Below are 22,731 nucleotides of genomic sequence, written 5' to 3'. Positions count from 1 at the left end.
TCTCCTGGATGTATACATAGGAGTGCAGTTGCTGGGTTAAATGAGTACTTTGTGTAACTTTCTCAAGAACTGCCAAACTTGTCTACGGAGGCTGTACCATTTTACATTCCCACCAGCCATGCCCAAGGGTTGCAGTATCTTTACATCCTTACCAACACTTCCTTTCCATTTTGTTTTGTTTTTTAATTATAGCCATCGTATGGGTGTGAAGTTATATCTCATTGTAATTTTGATTTGCATTTTTCTAATGACTAATGATGTTGAGCATCTTTTCATGTGCTTATTAGTCATTTATATATCTTTGGAGAAATGCCTATTCAGGTCTTTTGCTCATTTTTAAATTGTGTTGTTTTTCTTCTTGTTGTTGAGTTATAAGAGTTCTTTACATATTCTGGACACTAGACCCTTATCAGATACATGACTTTCAAATATTTTCTCCTATTCTGTCGGCTGTTTTTTTTCTGTCCTGATTCTTTTTAATGGCAGAAGACCATTCCCTGAGCCCTATATTTAGCTCTCTCTGTTGCTAGACAGTTTTCCCCTTTACTCTAAAAGGTGCAAATAGTTGTTTGATTTATGAGAATGAAGTTTTTAAATTAATTCTTTCATCCAGCTTGGTGCAAAGAAAGAGCAGAAACTGATTCCACTCCCTAATCTATCATCTATCTACTTACGTGCTTGTGTGCCTGCCTTTTTAGACAGTGGGCATGCTCGTTGGTCAAGCAGTGGAACGTTTTTCTTGCTCTTAGCATTTAATATAGGATTTCTCTTGCTAGGTTAAATATTTATAATAAAATAACACCACAGATTGATAGTTTAAGCACAGAATGAAAGGAGGACAAAATGTCTATAACTGTTTCCTTTCTCTGGACACCTGGTTCTTTTTGGTGGGACTAAAGATATCTAATTTGTCAATGCAGGCTCCGAGGGTGGCCAGTTAACAGCGATGCAGATTGTTTAAACATTTCTTTTTATAAAAAAAAAAAAAAAAATCAAAATTATTTTTAGTATTATTGAGATAATGCTGTGATTGATGAGATGGTATACCTCGTAGGTGCCTAATAAAAGAAAGAGACATGCACAGTAACACTTGGGCCATGAAATTAGATTTTGGAATTAATGTGAAAGTATATTTATATATTTTTTTTCGGTTCAGAAATACTCCTTTCAAATAGTTTGACATCCCTTTGTTTCCAGTCTTTCATGACAACACCTCTGTGGGGAAAGTCAGATGTTATTTCGGTGACTGAGGCATGAAGGCAGCCGGGAGGGAGGTCCGGGGGGAGGGGGAGGCCTGCTTAAGGGCACAGGATTGGAATCTGGCTCCATCCTCACAGTACCTACCAGTGATGTGACTTCTAAGCTTCAGTTTTCTCATCTAGAATCAGAGGACATAATGGTAATAGCTAGTTAAGAAGGGTGTTGGGGGTCAGATGAGACAGCATTTGGAAGTGCTGGCTGCCGTGGCTGGCTCCTGGGGAGCCCTCAGCCAGTGGGAGCTCAGTACCCAGCTGGAAAATAGTTCTTTAGGGGTCTGACGTTCGTGGTCATACCAAACCAAAGTATTTACTTTGTTCTGTTCATAGAAGACCCTCACTTTCTTCAATGCTAAAAGAGAGCCAGTTGCATGGTGGCACAATACTTTGTGTCAACATATTCTGTTGCAGTTATACATACAAGCAAGTGATTGATTTCACTGACTCTCCTCACCGTTGATTTAGTTTTCCAGTTGATGATTACTTAAAAAAAAAGTCGAGGACCATTTCTCAGCATCAGGGAAATTTGAATAATTTTAAATGGTTGTATAAGGTTTAACAACTTAGAAAAAAATTAGATATCTGATGCTCTTTCAGCAACCACTGAAAAATGAAGTAGTTCAGGCATGTAAGGAAGTGTGGAGAAAATGTTATAAACACTGTGGGTCTACCTCCACGTTAAGAAATAAGAGATTGAAAATACCACTGAAGCTTACTGTGTCATTGACAGTTGTCCATTTCCTTGGCAGCCCTCCAGAAGTCACCATTGCCTTCCACTAGTGTTTATCATTTTAAAATGTGCTGTTTTAACAATGTCTTCTTTTTCCCACAGCTATCTGCATCATATTGGTGCATTTACTGATCCGCTACAGATTACATTTCTTGCCAGAGAGCGTTGCTGTTGTTTCTCTAGGTAAGTGCTTAATGGTGACTCTATGATAAAAGCAGTAGCACTAACAGCAATAACTTTTTTTTTTTCAGTGCCTCCCTATTGCCAGGAACCACAAGAAATGTGGTACATACCTGATCTCATTTAACCCTCACTGCAACCTGCCATGAGGGTGTTATGATCCCATTTTACAGATGAGGGCACTGACTCAGAGAGGGGTGATGACCTCATAAAGGTCACATAGAAGCCACTCTATGCAGCTCAAAGGCCTTTTCTACTTCTAGAACTACCCTCGGGGCAAACTGACCTGTGATACTGGGCTATGCTGACATCCAGCTGAACTAAGTCAAGCAACTGACACTTTATTCATAAAGTCACTGAATTTTACAGCCAAAAGGGGCTCTCACTTCAGTGTCAGAGTCAGATCTGAAGTCTTCACGGAGCTTTCTATTCCACCTCATACTTCTCTTGTTTCCTGTGGCAATTAACTCTTAAGATAATTAGCCTCTATTTAGAGGGAATGAATCAGTGTAATAACAGGTGTGAACTCACATTGCAAGTTCCTTGAAGTGGTTAGTGAAGGAAGAAGCAGAGGCCTTATTTTTTAGTTAAGTGTTAAGATCAAGACGAAAATATGGGTGGGGATGCTTAAGGCAGAGTAAATAAGGTTTTCCCAAGGTCAGCGAAAGCTTTCATCAGCTCATTATATTGCACTTTCTTTTACGAGTTTCCATTTGCCTACCAATGATGTCTCATTTTTCCTTATCACCATCGATGCTGCATAAGTTAATTTTCTTTGCCTTGTAGCTCCTGTTTAGTATATTTGGTAATTCTTTTACAATATAGCTGTGGTTTAGGTTAGCTTTGGAAATGACTGCTCAGGCTCAGTTCATTCTCCTTCCCCTGTCACCACCTGCGTCCCTTCTACTCTGGTTCAGCCCCTCGCATGTGGTCCCTGGACAGCACAGTACTCCTGTGTGCCAGGCTCTGGCCTATGAGCTTTCACATTGAAGCCTCATGACCCCTGGGTGACACTGTATTTTAAGGAAGACACACCACTAGATAGCACTGATCTTCAGTTAAGAGTGGGAAACCAGTTTCACCCAAAGGGTTCCTGTTCTTTATCTAGCAGGCTCTTCAGCTGCGCGTAGGGGCAGATTCTGATAACCTTAAACTAACAAGATAGGCTTAGAGCTCTGAAAATGGAAGGGCCATTCATTAACATTCCTTTCCTGATATTAAGCCTGTTGAAAATAACCTACATAGCTAATACCTGTTATCCTGGGGCATTCATAAAAGACTTTAAAAAAATCATTCTAAGGAATTTACAGTTTTCCAGTCAGTTTTCATAGTGTCGTAAGAATAAGAACAATAGTTAGTGTATATTTAGGTATTGTGCACATGGAAATTAAAATGATGGTACTGTCACTTGGTTTGGAATGTCAGGTTCTTCCCTGTCTCTTGAATATATAGGTAACTGAGGTGAATGACCACCAGTGCTTGTATTAAGACTTCACCACAGACATTGTTGGTTACCTACCCAAGAGCCATTTCCTCCCATGTTCTTAGAAAATAGAACCCTTATTTTGCCACAGTGTGCTCTAGGAAGTTGGGCCCTTCCAAGTCAAGACTGGTTCTTCACCGTCATGATAATTCCATTCTCCTTTGCCAAAGATTGGTTGAGAGGAGTCGAGGCAGCAAGGCAGTGCAAAATCCAGTTCTGTCCAGGGAGACCAAAGGGAAGTATGCTTGGCGGTGAGTTTGGGAACATTTTTTCCTCTCTGATAAAAAGAGTAATTTTCCCTTCCTTTGATGCTGTTGTATGGAGGATGTGATGCCTGGAGCACTGGCAGCCATCTTGTGATAGTGGCTCAAAGACAAAAGCCAGAATGCTAAGAATTGCCAAAGGGATATAGATGGGAAAGCCAAGATTCTTGACTACATTTTTGTTTCCTTGAATTGAAAGCTCTGAAGCTACCTATCTCAGAGCTGCCTGTTATATGAGATAATAAACATCTGTTGTTTATGCCATTTTTAGTCAGATGTTCTTTTACTTGCAACTAAAAACATCTGAACTGATACAGGGCTTTTTCTATTCAAGGGACAAAATCAATTGAAATTGACGCACAGAAAATGAATTGGTGGAGGTGGACTTGCACACCCATTGGCTCAGAGAACCAAAAACACTGCGGGTGGTGCTTGCTTCACACTTTGCTGGAGGGCGTCTCCTGGACTCAGTTTTTCTCCATTTCTCAACAGTGCTTCTCTTTGTTTTGGCTTCGCTCTCAGGCAGGCTTTCTTCATGAGTAAGCCTTGATAGCTCCAGGCTTCCTATCTTTACAGTAGCAATCTGTACTACTTGGGATTGGGAGAGGTGGCCTCTTCTCCCTGGTTCCACCGGAACTTGTAGGCTAACTCTGACTATGTGGCCACCCCAGAACGGGGCATGGGTGGAATGGTGTTGGGGGTCAGCCAATGCTCTCCATCCACAAGGTTCATTGCTTCACTGACGCTGCAGAAATGACTGTGGCCTATACAACCAGGTCTTGGGAGGGGGGATGGAAAGTAAGTCTTGCTTTCAATAATTATTTGCTAACTCAGGTGATTGGAACACTAAGAGCATTTCCAGGGAGAATGCGGGGGTCCAGAAAGTAGTTTTTATTATATTAGAGGACATTTGGTTGGAATTTAGAAAAGCTGACAAAGCTATCAAAATAGTTCAGTATTCCATAAAGCTATGTAAATTGAAGGAGAACTTTTCTCCTCCTGGAGCAAAGTGTAACAAAATATTGAGATATCCATTATTTCAAGAATTTCTAACTTTTGTGCCAAATAAAAAAGAATCCAGATGAACCTGCCAGAGAAAATGGGGTTTTCATTCTTTCAGGGATAAATTTTCCTAGCCTACCTCTTCCAGCCAGAAGTTACTTTTTAGTCTGCAGTCATTTAGAAACATTATTGGCCTTTTGTGTGATAGTTAAGCAGAATTCCTAAGAAATTGTTGGTACAGAAAAGGACTATGCACTGTAAAGCACATTTTCTGCCTTCTATTTTATTGTATTTTCAAATGAATCTTGAGACTTTTTTCATTCTTTATAAAAACATAACTGTCAATATAAAGTTCTAAAGATATTTCCTTGGCCCTTGTTCAGAGCTTTCCATACTTTGTGAAATTCTGTAGTTTGAATCCTTTTTAAATAATAAATGTTTTGCACAGTTAAACAGCTATGTATAAAACGAAAAATCCTTTTCACTGACAGCTTCAACTATTTTTATCATGCTTCATTCTCTTCCAAACCATTTGTAGACATATACAGATTAGATGACTTGGTTTCAGTTTATATCATTTTTGTGTTCTTTCCATGTATTAAATTTACCTATTTATTTTCATTGGCCATATAGTGCTGATTCACACTGTTTATATATTTTAGGCTGAAATTTATAAGAAAAGAAAATGAAGTGATTGTATTGCCCACTATCCTCTGTTGTATCTAACAAAAAACAGGAGTAGATTTTTTTTTCCCCCCACAATCGTACTTTATTTTAGAGCAAGGAAAGACCAGAATGGGGTTAAGTAAGGGCTGGAAATTTGACTTTCCAAATGCTAAGGTTTAGCCTGAATATTTCTGATAGTTAAAAAAACCGCATTTTAACTTACAACTAGATTTGATTGGATCATTGAGTAAATAGGATACACAAAAGTGCCCCCTCTGCCATAACCTTCTTAACTACGTTTGAGCTTTTGGTTATATTAATTCATTCTTGTTTTGACTAAAGGATATATATATTTTTTTGTATAGTGCTTTTTTTGTCAATGGGGGTTTTGAGTGGAAACTGATGACAAATCACTCAGTTCCTGAGTTATTATTGACTAAAGATAATTCTGGAAAAAGAAGATACAGTAATTATATTCTAATTGTACTTAAGTTCTAAAAAAAATTTTACAGAAAGCTTCAAGGAAGACTCCTAACTTTAACTGTAACAGCTTTCATTATGTGTTAGACTATTAGAGTCTAACGCTGATGCGGCTTAAAATGTCCCATGGGTAACTCTCCCTGAATCTTCGGTGTTTTGATTTATTAGAGAAGAAGCAGGCATACACATGTTGGTATTAGAGTAGCTGTCTTGGAGACCGGGCCAAAAGTGGTTGTCAAATTGACAAAATGATTGCATTAGACTCTAAGGATTTTCCAGGCTGTCACATTTCAAGGAAGAGTGCTAGCACAGACTTTTAGCCTCCACGTTTCTGGAAATACGGATCAGAGGTGACAATTTATTCTTGGAGCGTCTTGTTGCTGTTTTGCTGCCGTTAGCTCACTGTGCTCTGTGTGTAATAGCTTCCTGCTTTTCCCTGGAGTCTTGCTTTGACTTGCCTAGTTTTATGGTCACCTTCTCTTGGCTCAGCATTTTGTTATCTTTAAGCTGTATTTTATCCTTAAATCCTCCAGATATGCCAGAATAGTGAGGTAGTCTAAATTTTAAAAGATAAAAGGTTGTTAAAGAATTGCATTCTGAAGCTTACTGCATTTGGGCTGATTCCTATAAATTTCCCCTTTCACCACATAAATGTTCTCTGCGGAGTCCTGGGGAATATCATTCCTCTGAAAAAGTAACTACTTTAAAAACAAAACATATATACAGCCTTTCCCCCAGAAAAACAAACAGACAACCCTGAGGTACTGATTCAACCTTACTGGCAGGTCTTCTTTTAGTCTCTTTGGAGTAGTATCTACTTTAAGTGTACAAGTAGCAGAAACCAAGGACTGGATTTTCAAAATTACCTTATTATAGTATAACTTGATTCTATAATTACAGCTGACAAAACACGCTAACAATATTTTAAATAATTTTCAAAAAAATCATTTGGGTCTGCCGGGTGGCTCAGGCAGTTGGAGCGCCGAGCTCCTAACGCGGAGGTCTTCTGTTCGATTCCCATATGGGCCAGTGAGCTGCACCCTCTACAGCTAAGATTGTGAACAATGGCTCTCCCTGGAGCTGGGCTACCGTGGGCCACTGTGTGCTTGCCAGAGCACCATCGTGAGCGACCGTGGGGCACAAGGCTCATAATACAGGCATGTCTAGTCCTACACAACTAGACCAAGAAACAGCAGCTTGAACTGGAGTGGGGGGGAGGCAGAAAAAGGGGGGAGAAATCATTTTTTTAAATTTTACTATAAGACCGGGTATAATATAATATAATACCAGCTCTTATATTAATTTTTGCTCCAAAAGACACATTAGAGCTGATTGTCTGACTAGGTCTTATTTTCAGGGAAACAGGGTAGTAAAATGTATATATCAATTTAATTTTAATCTCACTTTTTTACAATCTCTGTTTTTTGTGTGTATTTAAAAATGTATTAATACGGTAGCACTTTTTTATAAGAAGAAAAATACATTTGTATCTTGAAGGGTCATGCTCAAATTCTTTTTACTGATAGGCATATGCAAAATTGTATCGAGGGCATTATTTCAGTCTGGTGGCCAGTTGTGTAGTGTAAATTAATTTCTCCTAATGTTGAACCTCAATCTCACAGGTATAGAAGGGGGGCGGCCCGTTAGCTCAGTTAGTTAGAGCGCGGTGCTCTTAACAAGGTTTCCGGTTCAATTCCCACATAGGCCACTGTGAGCTGCGCCCTCCACAACTAGATTGAAATAACTGCTTGACTTGGAGCTGATGGGTCCTGGAAAAACACACTTAAATAAATAAAAGTTTAAAAAAAAAAAAAAAGGTATAAGAGTAGTTTGCCAATTTAATGCTGCACCATAGTTTACTCCTAGGACATCTCAAAAGGATTACTCAAATAATAATAGTAATAGTAGTAATAATAATGTCACATCATATTTTACAAAGCTTTCTAGGGCCTCATAAATAATAATTACTGATTTTCAAATGTAGCTGCTTCATATGTAATTATCAGTGTTAATCATGGTGTTAAAGTCTGGTATACATTTACAAGGGGAAAGAGTTGAGGTTTTAGTAGAGCAGAAAACCACTAGCTCTAAAAACGAAACACGAAACCATGCAAAGAACTTCAACTTTCCTTGTAAATCAGGAATAATTACTAAATGCAGATCGACTACAAAGTATAATTTCTTGCCCACCCTATTGGCAGAAATGTCAAAGTCCAGTGATTATCAGGGTTGGTGAGGATGTGGGGATTGCTTTGGGGTAAAGTGGTAGAGCCACTTTGGAGGACCGTTTGGCAACATTTTCAGGGATAAAAATGCTCATACCATTCACTGTCTCTGGATCTGCCTTCGGGAAACACAAAGAGGCATGCACAGGCTTGTTCATTGCAGCGCGACTGTTAACAGCAACCAGTTGGAGACAGCCGTCATTGAGGGGATAGTGAACAGAACTGTGACTGTAAAAAAATTAAAATATAATTCTCATACCATAAACTTCACAATTCAAAGTATACAATTCTCTGCTTTTCATTTATATTCACAGGGTTGTGCACCTACCACCACTATCTAATTTCAGAACATTTTCATCACTCCAAAAAGAAACCCCATACCTGCTAGCTATCACCCCCAAAGCCCTACTTCTCAGCCCTGGGCAACTATTTCTCTATAGATTTGGGTCTCTGTACATTTGCCCGGCCTGGGTATTTCATATAAATGGATCATAAACGATGTCTGGCTTCTTTCACTTGGCATGTTTTCAAGAATTATCCACATTGCAGCATGTATCAGTGTTTCATTTCTTTATATTTCCGGATAATATTCCATTGTGTGGATACACCACATTTTGTTCATCCATCAGTTGATGCACGTTTGGGTTGTTCCCACTTTTGGGCTATTATGAACATCCATGTACAATAATCTATAACAGTTGAAATAGTATAGAGGTTTATAAAGTTTAAATTACCTCCTCTCTTCACCTCAAGCCCTTCCTTCCCCATGGCAGTTAGGGTTATGCTGATAAACTTCTATGTTCTAGTATTGTCTCATCGCCCTGCCCGAGAAGATGTGTTTCTTCAGCGTTCTATTGTGGGGGGTGGGGGGACAAAGCTCCTTCCTCTGCAGGGGAAAAGGGCATCTTGTCCTATGTGTCTGTGATCGTGGTCTTCAGGCTAGCTTTGTGTTACCCCTACCAGAGACTCTGATTTAGTAGGTCTGGAGTTCTGCTCTGGTGTCTTTATTTTATATAAAGCTCCCCTGACAATTCTGATGAGCCACGGGGTTCAGAATCATTTATCTAGTAAGTAACAGAGCAATCATAAATTGTCCCCATGATGCTTCTTTGAGAATTATTTTTGGTAGGTTCTTTATGAGAGAGTAATGAGCCTGTCAGCTTTATGGAAACATGCCTGAACTTAGATGGTCTGTTTTGTTCCAGGAATTTCATAGCATTTTTATTTTAGGTTATTTTCAGCAGTGGGGTTTTAATCTCTAACTAAATACTCTGCATAGAGCTGCCATCTGAGTCTAAGAAAGTGATCTTGGATTCTTTTTGAAAATGGGAGGAATAAGGGGCAAACTCAGCTTGTTAGCTTTCACCCGTTTTTCACCTTGAAAATGGGTAGATGGAGCAAAAATGGCAGGTGTTAAATCTTCTGTGTCAGGCAGACTATCCTCGGGCCTTATTTTGAAGAGCTTTTTCTTCCCCCCAGATTTTTGTAGACTTCATTATAGTATGTTCACCTGAGATGCAAGTGAGAAACCTTTGTGACTCAAAACTTCATACTAATTTCCATTCTTATGTTTTCAGACATAAAACTTACAGAAATCCTTAAAAACTATTTAGAGACACAATAATATTCAGTTTCTCTAGAATTATAAGCCTGCATAATCTTTCTCATACCTTAAATTTATGTTAAACTTTAAATTTTCTCTTCTAGGTATTCTCATGGGAGCAGTTATAAAAATTATAGAGTTTAAAAAACTGGCAAATTGGAAGGTAGGTTTACCCAACGCTTTATTTTTTAACATAATTACAATTGTTATTGGTTATTCTTAATTTTAGTAACACTGATAGTTACGGTGGCTTTCTTATCAGTGAAGTTTATATTATACCAGTAAATTTTTTAGCATTCTATTAGATTAGCGTTGATATCTTTATATCTGAGTTGTTAAAAACATAAATCTCACACTGTTTCTAATTAACATGGGAGCAGCACTCAATGTTATAGTTTGTTATTTATGCACATTTTTATAATCTTAGGGAAAGGCTCTAATTAGCATTAAACAGTAAACAATGTTTATTGCTTCCAATTCCGTTCTGACAGCTGAGAATAATAAAACATGTTTGTCCAGCACTGTAGAGCTTACAGAATGCTTTGTAAACTATTGTTCCTAGTGTCCTCCTGATATCTATGGGAGGTAAATTGGGCACTATTATCATCATTCCAGTTTTACAGATGAAGAGACTGATGCTCAGAGAAGTAGGGGCATGTCCAATGTCACAGAACGAGAAAGTGGCTTAGTTGAGTCATGTGTTCAGACCCTCTGGCCCTGTGTGTTCTGTGTTTCCTCTGCCGCACCATGCTGTCCTCAGTTTGTGGATGTCCATACCTTGTGTCTGCACAATGGTCATTAGACATGAGCATCGTCCTGTGGTATAAGGACTAACGGAAACTTGAATTTCAACTTAAACGTGAGCATCCATGTGGAGTAGCGAGATTAACAAGTATGTTATAAAATTGACTTCGTGGGGGAAATAAGGTCCATTTCAAAATACAAAAGAATTATATGCTTAAAATTGATCACATTTGAACCCCTCCTACTTTGATGCAGCTTCTAGATGCTAGGATTAATTTACCTGTTAAACTATAGAGTGTAAAATTTGCAAAACAAGCCTTATACTCTGACCTAAAATACAATTTGAAACTGTTATAAATAGTATTCAGGAAATATTGTATGTACTAAAATTCTCAAATGTATGCTCGGCTCCTAATATTATAGAATCCCCTCAGCTGGGGCTGGGCTCATTGTGAATGGCGACTCGGCCTTCCTGCAACTTGTTAAATGTAACCATCCTCACTGTGACACATCCTAGGGTGTGGGTACAGACTGGATCCCTTTCTCGACTCCTAGGCTGGTTATAGCTTGATGGGTAGACAGTGCACCTAACGTATTTTGTTTGATTTGATTTAAAATAATGATCAAAATTGGACTCGATTTAAAAACACTTCAAACTATTAGTTTGATTTTAAAATATTATTAGGAGAACTGACTCTGGGTGGTGAACACACAATGGGATTTATAGATGATGTAATACAAAATTATACACCTGAAATCTATGTAATTTTACTAACAATTGTCACCCCAATAAATTTAAATAAATAAATAAATAATATAAAATTCTGGAAATTGTATATAAAAGTCTGATCATCTAGCTTCTCTTAAAAAAAAACAGACGCTCTCAACACCAGGCCCTCATTCTGCCCAGCAGAGATCAGAAGGGCTGAGCAGCAGCTGCTCCCCTGGTAACGCTGTTCCAGGAATTGCACAGCTTTTGAGTTGGTGACCTTTGCCCTGAATAATAAGAGTGGGGGGGAAGGAGGAGGGGACGGACAGGTTATCTCTCTCACTTTTAGCTTTACATGCTTCAGTATTACTGAATCTGTTTTTCAACACGTTTCTTTTCAAGTTAAAATGGTAATACATTTAATAGTACAGACAAGTGAACCAAAGTTGGATGATGTAGGTGCCTGAAGAACCTTCCAGGTAACCAGTGCTTGATCTCAGAAGGGCCAGTTTTCTAGGCGGGGATAGTGGGGGCACGCCTCTGGGAGGAACAGGTGTGTGTGGGAAACGGAAGTGAGAAGCAGGACACCTGTTTGGAAACCAGGTACCGCTGGGAGCAACTAGAGATAAGAAAAACAAGGAGCTTGGGTTTTCTCTCCATGGTGTTCTCTTTTCAGATTGTCTCACTGGGCCTGCCTTCTACCTGTATTGTCATATGCTTAATATATTTCTTTCAGTCAACTTGCTTTTTTATTTACATACATTTTTGTAGCAATTTTTTAAAAACAGCTTTTATTGTGGTAAAATATGCAACAAAATTTACCATTTTAGCCATTTGGAAGTGTATAATTCAGTGGCATTAAATACATTTGCAATGGTGCATAATCATCCCCACTATCTAGTCCAGAATTTTTTCATCATCCCAAATAGAAACTCTACCCATTAAACCACTCCCCATCCCCCTCTCCCTACTTTCTATTCTTGTAGTATTTTCTATTTTTTTAGTGGCCCTGTTCTACTTTCTGTCTTTATGAATTTACCTATTCTAGGTACCTCATATAAGTGAAATCGTATAGTATTTGGCCTTTTGTGTCTGGCTCTCTTTACTTAGCTTGTTGATTTTTAAGGTTCATCCATGTTGTGGCATGTATCAGAATTTCCTTTCTTTTTATGGCTGAATAATATTCCATTGCAGTTCTGTACCACGCTTTGTTTATCATTCATCTGTCCATAGGCTGTTGGGTTGTTTCCACCTTTTGGCTGTTGCTATGAACATTGTTATACTATATATACATTTATTTTAAAGGAAACACCATAATACGGTTTTAAGTGGGAAACCAGTATTGTTTTTATAAATAAATACGACAAAAACAAAGTAATACCTGTTAAGACAGAGGGATTATAATGGTGGCACGAAATCTTCTATTTTGAGGTTTGACTCTGGTACAATTTGATTTAACAAGTGTAATTTAGCTTGGGACTTTTTGAAAGCTTTTTTTCTTTCTTTCCTTTGCTTTCTTTCCGCGGCCTCCTGCCCACCAACTGTTAATGATTCTGCTTCCTACACATTTACTCTGCAGACCAGTTTTAAGGTTTCTATTTACTTCAGCCCAGTGCTGGCCCTGTGACTTGCGAAAGGCTTTGCATCTGTGTGGGATCCACTCCTGACTCCAACTTAAAATTACATACCATGTGCACCTCCCCCCACCCCAAATGACAAAGCCGAACTCACTAGAAAATTCCACTACAGGCTTAAGAAATTTACATCCTGACTAGAAAATATAAAACTCAAGATGAAACAAAGACTCGGGAGCAGTCGTTTCCAGCAGACTCTGCCCAGCCCACTCTCCCCTTACTTTAATAAATCTTCTGTGTTTCTATCTGACTCGTGAATTCCTTCACGTCTGGCAAGCAAACAGCCACAACAGTACCTATGCCTGCTGAAGCCTCTGAGGTCAAGCCTGTTCTCTGTCAAAAAGGGAGATCAGCACATTGGAGAGAGGCTGTGCCCACGGTGGCACCAACCTGAGGTGTCTTTGACTTAATTGGGATTGAAAAAGAATCAAAAGGGGCTGACTTTCTCGATCTGCAGGGTCAGCGGTACTGGACGCACCCTGCTCAAGTACCACCTAAAATCCTTCAGACTGTTTTGGGGGAGATGTTGCCAAAAGGAACCAGGCTTTTCTCTAACGCTATTCACTGTAAGGTGTTGTATGCATTTCCTGTGGCTGCTATAACAAGTTAACCACAAACTGAGTGGCTTAAAACAACAGAGGTTTATTCTCTCATAGTTCCAGAGGCTAGAAATCTGAAATCAAGGTGTTGGCAGAGCCACAATCCCTCTAAGGAGTGAATCCAGGCTCTCTTCCAGCTTCTGGTGGTCCCAGGCCTGCCTTGGCTGTGGCAGCGTGAGTCCTATCTCTGCCTCAGTCCATCTTCACGTGGCCCACTTCTGTGTCTGTGTGTCCTTTTTTCTCTTATAAGGACACAGTGATTGGGTTTGTGACCCACCCTAATCCAGTATGATCTCATCTGGATTCTTCCCTTAATTACACCTGCAAATACCCAATTTCCAAATGAAGTCACATTCTGTGGTGCCAGGTGGACATGAAGTGGGGCTGGAGGACATGGCCACCCACTGCAGATGGGCTCTCCTCTTTCCCAGGGGATGTTTGGTTTCTGAAACTCCCAAGGACTTGATGCAGTGGCTCCACTGCACAGATCCTGAGACTTGGTTGTCCCTCGAAACACAAGGGATCGGCCCATTTCTTTTCACATGGTCCCAATCTGAGTCATGAGCTGGTTGTACAGGCAGTTATTTTAAGACTTAATAAGGCATTTTCAGAAGTCATCATTTGCTTCTATTTTGAGCCTTTTTTGAACGTTATTTTAGGCTTTATGGTTAACAGCTGTACATTTGTAAGAATACATTTAGTCATTCTTTTGAATAGGGATTTTGACAAGAAATCAGACTGTCAAGATTGTGGCATGGAAATTTTCATATGAAAAAAGGGCCTGATTTTGCAGTATTTAATAGACTGTGTATTACATGTAGTCATTTTGAGCTTGAAGACCAATATGTATTCTTCCCAATCCACCAACAATTATAGAGATATGTTAATATAGAAAATGAATATATTATTTCATCCTCCAAAAAATGGCCATATTCTAGAAATACCTCTCATAATCATACTTAATATTTGAATCTGAAAGCATGCCAAGGGGTTCACTTTATAGTCATGTCCCCAGTTGTAAGGGCATCAGGTGGGGACTCGTTTATCACAGATTTAAGAAAATGGCAGAGTTATCTGACAGGCAAAGCAAAGGCAGGACTGTTTTAAACGTGTAGGGTTTACTCTTCCTCTAAGTGGCTTGTTTTAGGGCTTCCTGTTACATTTATCCTGCAGGATTCCAATTTGTGCACTTGCTTTTGAAAGTGTTTTATTTGAATTAAAATGCTTTCTTTTAAGATTACTTTTCTTTCCTTAGTAAAGAATAAAAAGCATACTACTGTGTGTTTGGAAGCAGTTCCTTCTGCTATTTCTTTTGCTTGTCACCTTTTAAAATTACTTGTCCTACATCCACGTTTTGTTTTTTTGGGCGTTTTTGTTTGTTATATCTCTCCTCCTTCTTGGTTTTATTATCAGGTAGTTATTTACACATCGTATGTTTCCCTGGGCCAGGCCCTAAGAGAAGAATTATTTTGGCTCTTCATTGATGGATTTATTTCTTAATTACACAAACTCCATGTCTCTTGAAATACCCATTTTATATTTACAGGAAGAAGAAATGTTTCGTCCGAATATGTTTTTCCTCCTGTTGCTCCCGCCTATTATATTTGAGTCGGGATATTCATTACACAAGGTAAGACTCAGGCACACGTGAGTGCTTTTGGTCTGGCTGGCTTCCCATGTTGGTAAGGTGAGTTCCTTAAAAGCTGGATGTTAGCTTTGCAGTGGTGGCTGTGTGAGAATGGCCATCCTGGGCGTGCAGGGTAGAGGCTGGACCGGACTGCCTGACTTGTGGAGGGGAGCAAACATGGGCTGCTTTCTGGTTCCAGGCAGAGCGGTTTATTAAGTTCGTGTTTTCCATAGAAGTATACTTTGCCTAGGAAGATGGCCAAAGTGATTTTAAGTGGTACACAGACAACGTATGGTCACTTTTCTTGTTGGACACAGGCTTGGACACAGGCTGACACATGTTAAGAGGACAGACTGTGTCCTGGTTTGACAAGGACACGTGCCCCAGGCCTTTTGATTTCTCTCAGCTCACCCTGTGGGGCCTTTCTCCATCCTTAGGGGTCTCCCCTCTCAGGGCCCTGCCCTCGGCCTCCGCTCCCAGCTGATATTCCCCTTTCCCCCCAGTCTCCCTCTCTTTCCACACTTTCCCTGGCTCAGCTTCACCTTACCAAGCGGGGGCCCCACCCATGCACCCAGTTTTCCAGTTCCTTCTGGCCCATTCACCTAGTCCCACAATTGTTCCACCCATTCTTGGCTCCCCGGCTCCACCCAGAAGAGCGACACCACAGGCTCCTGCCCAGTTCCCTGCTTTGCCTTGTCATTTCTGATGTGTCCTCCAGCTTCCAGCGGGACTCTTTCTGCCTGAGCGGGAGCCACTTTTGTCTGTGTGCATGTGAGTTCCTTGCCTGTTAGCTTTCTTTAAATATAAAGGTACTTAAGTTTTCAAATACAAAGATGATTCAACTTACATTAAAATGTTAGTAATACAAAAGTTATTTTGTGAATGTGATTAAAAAATTGTGATGTTGGGAGGGACTAAGGTTTGGCCTACTCTTGGAGAGAGGAGAGCCTGGACTTCGGAGCTGGAGACCTACATCTAATCATGTGCTGCCCCCTACGGTTCCTTTTAGGTAGAGTAGAAATTAAAAACAACAAAAAAACCCAAAAACCCTACCTCTCAGGTTGCCTTGACATTTACACCAGATGAAAGAATATATGAAAAGCACTACCCACCACATTAAATGAATGGTAGGGCTTCTTGTTATTAATAATATCTATTATTAGTAAGATTAATATGACTCGTAGTATTATGAACAATAACATTAAACTTGAGAGTTAAATTTGTCAAGAGAGTTTTCGTTGGAACATACAAATTAAATCTTTAATTTTTCACCTGTGTTCTGAAACAAAAATATTCTAAGAAGTTCAGTCCAGGTTTTTTAAAAAGTTGTTATTTTATTGTGCATCTATCCAAAGAAAATGTGAAAAAGAAGTTTAATGTAAAAAAAGAAAGAAAGAAAATTCCCAAGTTTTATAAACCATTACTGACATCAGGTAATTGTTTAAAAGAAAACAAGCAAGAAGGAATTGAAGGTCAGTGTCTTTCACTGTTTCATTTCTTTCATTTTGTAAATAAATCTTAAAAGGACTATAAGCAGATTACAAAAGTATTTCAAAACAATGATTTGATTTGACTTAAAAATCACACACTTTGCTTATTATGTTAGAGCATTATTTCTAATTTTTTGAAGGGAGGAGAAATAAATTTGTTCAAAATTTGGGAAAAATAATAGTTTCATAGAAAAACATTTTTTTTGAAGATGGCTTTCCAGCAGAAAACATGACAATTTATATGAAAGGGACGAATGTGAATTGGAAATGCGAATTCAGAGACGGTTTCCACTTCCTACCCTCCCCCAAAGAAGATAGGAAGTCACTCTTTGAATGTTTTATTTTAATATTGCGGTATTTGCTAACATAAATTTAGACTTGAAATAAAAATTTCAGTTGATATGCATTAGGTAGGCAGGTACTGGCTCATCTCATACAAAGAATAAAACATTAATTACGTCCAAGAGAAAGAGATAAATTTGTTTTATGTAGCAAAGGGAAGTCTTTATGGTATGTGGTAACGTGAATTGGGGTAAATTTTCAATATCCAGATTACTATTAACCAACTACGTACATACATTTCACCAGAATTAGCACCCTACAAACAAGCCAAGACTTAGTTTAATCTGTTCTTAAATAACAAAATAAAGCAGCTTTTTGCAAAGAAAAACTCATAGATGAAAGCCTTTTGTTTAGGAAAAACAAATCATTGTGTTTACCTTTAGTTCTTTTAAAGTTCTTCCGAGCACAAGATTGATGTGTCAAACAAAGTAATTGGATGTCAGATTATGGGCAGCCAAGTCAAAATTGCAGTGAAGGAAGCAAAGAAACTTCCTGAAGGAGGTAGGATTAAGGGGGCTGTCAGAGTGGAGCTGAGGACACCCTTTTGAAGTGAGCTTTAAAGTGACAGTTCCTGGTGTCCATGGATTGACAATTTTTGAGTGAAATGATGGGATTCTTTGTCCACACTCACAGTCAAGGGTCAAGTTTCCCTGGTGTTATTGCTAAGTGGAGTCCACAGGATTCTAATAAATAGCCCATTTTCTTAATGTTATGGAAATTTGAAAAATGTTACCCTGCTACTTGGACTCAAATATTTTCTCTTAAATGCTGTAGAGTGTAGATGGAAATATATTTTATCTGTCATATTTATATTTGATGATGATACAAATAGAGTGAAATAAAATTGTTTAAAAGGCCTGGACAGCAAAAAGGAGTTTCTGATAACATAACCTACTGTCTTGACACTCTATGTAGTAATGCATCTTTTCTTAATTAAATGAAAGATTGTAATGTACAAACCTTGGATTTTGATCAGACATGAAACACAGTTAGTTCCTTTGGTAACTATTCATTGGCCATCTTGCGTCTGAGAGACACTATGTCAGCAACATTGTACAAAAAAGCAGATGTGGCCATTGCCTGCATTGAGCCTGCAGCCTAGTGAGAAAGAGACATCAGTTACATAAGTAAATGTAAAATTTCAGCCATGTCAGGTGCTACCGTGAGAGGGTCATTGTGCATTGAGAGAACAGAATAGGATCTGACCTGGCTAAGGGATCAAAGAAGGCTTCCCTTAGGAAGAGGCAAAATGTCCTGAAATCTGAAGATGATTAGAGATAAACAAGCAAAGAGGAAGGAAGAGTGGTCCAGGGAGCACGACGTGTTTGAAGAACAAAAAGCCACCAGTGTGACCGGCATCCAGAGAACAATGGGGAGGTTAGAGGACTTCACAGGAGTCAAACTATGCAGGCTTTGGCTGGGTTTTAGCTATATTTTGAGGAGAAGTGGAGTCAGAGTGAAAGCAGCACAATGAGATTTGACTTTTGCAAAGATCATTCTGGAAGCCCTTGAAGAGTGGAAGTCAAGGGGCCAGGAATGGCTGAGACTTGTTAGAAGCCATTGCAGTGGTCCTGAGCCGAGATGGTGGCAGCTTGGGCAGGGGCGCTGGAGACGGTGATAGAGAGTAAGGAGACGGGAGTGACATGGGAAAGGTAAAAGCACAGGACCAGGCTCAGTATTAGGTGTGGGGTGAGGAAAGACTCCCCAATTTTCCAGCTTGCAAGCAGGGTGGGCGATGGTGCCCCTCACAGAATCAAGCATGTGAGGTGGGCCAGGTTGGGGGTCTGCGCCTTCACCGACTGGACCAGCTTTTCTAATCATTTCTCTCATTTCTGCTCTTTCAAACAGGGTAACTTCTTTCAAAATATTGGTTCCATCACCTTGTTTGCTGTTTTTGGTACAGCAATTTCCGCTTTTGTAGTAGGTGGAGGAATTTATTTTCTGGGTCAGGTAAGAAAAACATCTTGGAAAAACTTTGAAAATTTACATTTTAGAGTTAGTACAGGGAAGTGGGGTAGTGACATCTCATGGGGAAATCCAGACTCATAGGAGGCACAACGGAGTCATGCTGAAACCGCTGCTAAGTGTCCTCAAAGAACTTTAATGTCTGGAATTGAGTGAATCTTTTCCATAATCCCCAAAGGTAACTGTTCTTATTTGCAAACCAATATTGTCTTAAGTTTGAATATTTGAAAATAAAGCAGAATAAATACCATAAAGATCTTCAAATTATAGCAATATCAATTGTATTGTCAGATAGACTGAATCAGGATTAAATGCTGTTTTTTAAATAAAAATTTGCATTTTAAAAATCAAAGATGATTCTGAATGTGTTCACTCAATTCTAACTCGTCCACCTGTAGACTTATGTATTATACTCTGGATTTTCCACCATTGCTAAACCAACTCCCAGTGTCATCATTTGGGTGTTCTGTACTTTGGGTTCAAATTATTTGAATTCATTGAAAGCAGACCCTCCTAAGAAGATAATACCTGTAGTTTTGCACTATACACAGCTATGCATGTCACAGTTCTTTTCCTTTCGGTCAGTAGCAGAAAGTTTGCCTGCCCCAGTTCTGTAAAGTTTGAGGTTCAGGCATCTGGGTGATGGGTGGATTTCTTATGTGTGTCAGATGTGTTTGCTTCTTTTGATGGCTGTAGGCTAAAGCCCATTCCATCTGATTTTCACCTTTACTGCTATTTTATGGCACCAGAATAAATCTGTCTGTCATCCAACTTTCTTCATTGCTCAACTTCTAGTACCAAATGAGGATAACCTGTAGAGAAGAAAACTGTAGTCAATTTGGCTTGAAAAATGTAGCATTCTTTCCCCTACTTTTGTTGGATGACGGTCGAATGCATGTTTAATCTTAGGAGTTTCGTTTATTTTTCAAGTGGTTTGAAGAGTGAAGATTAATGTCCTTATTAGTTTGTGATAAAGCACTAATGGACATTTTAATCTTCTTGGCTGTTCTCCAGGGGGTTTTTTTGTGTCTGTGTGTTTGTGTGTTTTATTTTACAGGCTGATGTAATCTCTAAACTCAACATGACAGACAGGTAAATCTTTCATATTGTAACACCCATGTGACCTTTTTGAGACCGGGGAAAGTATTCTCCACATTAATTCCTGGGTGTGGTGCTTCTCTATTCTTCCTCTCTTTTTGTTTTACTGATGATTTCTGCTGTAGAATCTATTCTGAATTAATTTATGTCTCTGAAGTGAATCAAAAGTAGACTGAGGAGTTTTGAAGCTCTCTAGTCAGAGCATTGCTGATTGAAACGATTAATTTAGTTTAAGCTTTGGAGGGAGTAACTCTGGAGAGTTAACTGCCCCCTGTACACAAGACACTGCACTATTGTTCTTTTCTTATGAAAAATCATCTTCAACTGATTTCTAAGTCTTTTCAGTGGCCACAATGAAAAGTTGTCTTGATAGGCTAGGGATGGAGGGGGGAGTGAGGTGTGAATCTTTACTCTGGAATTCACATGGCGGGGGAGTGGGGGGGGGCGGGCAGACAGGGCCAAGGGCTCTACTGCCGGTGTCCTCCTCAGTCTAAAGCTACTCCAGTGAGCTCTGAGCTGCTGCCTCGGCGCCCAGTCCAGGAATATCTGTGATCTGCTTAGCAAGAAGCACCCTGAGCAGCTGTCTCTCAGAAGGTACCAGATGGAGTGCTGAGAAAGTGCACTAGCAGTGTGCAGCTGGTTTCCCCTCTCTGAGGAGTCCAGCGAGGATGCAGCCCTGCCCTGAGTTTCTTCACCCACAGTCGGCGCTGTCCTGTGATAGGGCTGGGAAGTGGGGCCCCTCCACGCCGGCCCGCCAGAGCTTTCAGCCTTTACAGCCACTTGGGGACCAGAATCTCGGAGTCCTGTTCATGGGAAATGTGCCTGCGATAACATTAAGTCCCATCTCATTTTTCTCCCAGGGACATCAATTTCAGAGCTTTCGTTATAAGATAGTTTGGATATATGAACAAGTCACAAAAGTCACATTCCTATTCCATAAGGTGCTGGAAATAAAACAGAACTGATGCCCTGCATTTTGTAGGTATTTTGCAAGTGAAGAGAAGTGCCCAAAACTCGTTCGAAGTAAAGGAAGATATCACAGCATTCAGCTCTTCATCCTATTTTGGGGCAACTGGGTAGAGATACAGAAAGTGCATGATACATTGGGAAATTGAACTGAACTGGTGGTTGGGATGTTCGGAGGGAGGGGTAAGAAAACTGTCCCAGACAAGCAGAATAAGAGCCGGTAGAGTTTCTTTCTCCATGTGCAGACACTTCCTTTCCTGTTGGAAATTGACTGTCCCACAAATGGGGAGTGCTCTGGGGAAACTTAGCCAGCAGTCCCCAACCCACACAGCTGCAGGGCCTGGCAGGGCACTTCCCAGAGGGACGCTGGCCAGATGTGTGTGTAGAGGTGGTGACGGGCAAATGGGAGAGCACACCCCACTTCTCAGCTCCACCTACTGATTACCATTGTGGGCCCAGAATTACCAGATATTTAAACAAATTTTTTTCAAAAGATGCCAGGTTTCTAGATTTTCAATAGGGGATTTTCCGGTTTTCAAATGTTGGCAATTTATTCAGTTTTTCAAAACACCATGCAGGTCGAACGTGAGACCCACAGACCTCAGCACTATAGAAAACATGAGAAAATAACTTCATGGCACAGAAGAGTTTATCGTAGTGATGTTTCTGCTGGAGGGATATTTTACTCATAGATACACCCTGAAGTTTTTCACCGTCCTATGCTGTTTCCTTGTTTTCTTGATGTTGCTATCCTTTGAGATGATGAAAGAAAGAAAACACATTTTTAAGTTAAACATCTAGCTTCTGGCCTTTTTAAAAACTAGGTCATGAAGTTGTGAAGTGGAGCGATTGAGGGACCGGTGAAATGACCCCTTAGCTTCACACCTCTTGAGGACTCAGGAAGTTCGTATTCTAGCTTTTTCATTGTCACTATCCGAAATGCTTTGCCCCAATTTAGATTCGTAACCAAAGCTAAATGTGTGCTATGATTTATGCAAAGCATTTCCCCCACCTTTTTATTATGAAAATTTCAGACGCACAGAAAAGGTGAAGAAGCACTGTCCAGTGGGCACCCGTGTGACCCCCACCTAGAGTCTACAAGCACCATTGCACTCGATTTGCTTTAAAACATGTCTTTCCATTTGTCCATCCTCTAACCACTCATCAGTCCATCTTCCGGTTCCTGCTCTCTCATTTCCAGTTCCGGATGCCACAGGCACTATGACAAACAATATCAGCCAGCCCTCTTTCAGTGCAACTGAAACCCAGTGCAAACTAGCTTTGAGAAGAAAGATGTTTGTTGGTTCATAGAGCAAAAGTGTCCCCAGAGTGATGGCATCTGTCATGACATCCTCCGGCGCCCACAGCGTCTTGAATCGCTCCTCTCCTCTCGGTCTCAGCTCTTCCCTGGGTGACTTCATCCTAGAGCACACTTGCCCCATGTGGGCTCATGTCACCCTCACTTCAGCCGTCCCCGTCTAAAGGTGCCAACCTAATTCCCCCACCTGGTAAAATGCCTAGTAATGGCCCTCAATGACCAAGCTTGGGTCCCCTGCCCACTCCTAGAGAGCTCCATGCAACCGCATGGATGGAGAGTAGGGGGGTGGCTCCCCAAAGGAAAATTGGGGTGCTGTTACCAAAACCAGGGCCCATGGATGTTGAGCAGGGA

At 40.0% G+C, this 22,731-nt stretch overlaps 1 protein-coding gene across 1 annotated transcript in view; it reads left to right on the top strand.

Annotated features, from left to right (window-relative positions):
* SLC9A8 (solute carrier family 9 member A8) overlaps positions 1 to 22,731 on the top strand; it is a 59,515-nt gene that overhangs the window by 5,672 nt on the left and 31,112 nt on the right. Inside the window, exons 3-7 of the mRNA XM_019726103.3 lie at positions 2,089 to 2,169; positions 9,993 to 10,051; positions 15,121 to 15,204; positions 18,882 to 18,983; positions 20,056 to 20,090. Coding sequence (XP_019581662.1) covers positions 2,089 to 2,169; positions 9,993 to 10,051; positions 15,121 to 15,204; positions 18,882 to 18,983; positions 20,056 to 20,090 — 361 coding nt within the window. The remainder of the gene's footprint in view (positions 1 to 2,088; positions 2,170 to 9,992; positions 10,052 to 15,120; positions 15,205 to 18,881; positions 18,984 to 20,055; positions 20,091 to 22,731) is intronic.

The sequence above is a fragment of the Rhinolophus sinicus genome, chromosome 13 (assembly GCF_057876585.1).
Source record: "Rhinolophus sinicus isolate RSI-liver-muscle chromosome 13, RSI-T2T, whole genome shotgun sequence".
Classification (NCBI taxonomy): domain Eukaryota; kingdom Metazoa; phylum Chordata; class Mammalia; order Chiroptera; family Rhinolophidae; genus Rhinolophus; species Rhinolophus sinicus.
This window is presented reverse-complemented; position numbering and strand designations above follow the sequence as displayed.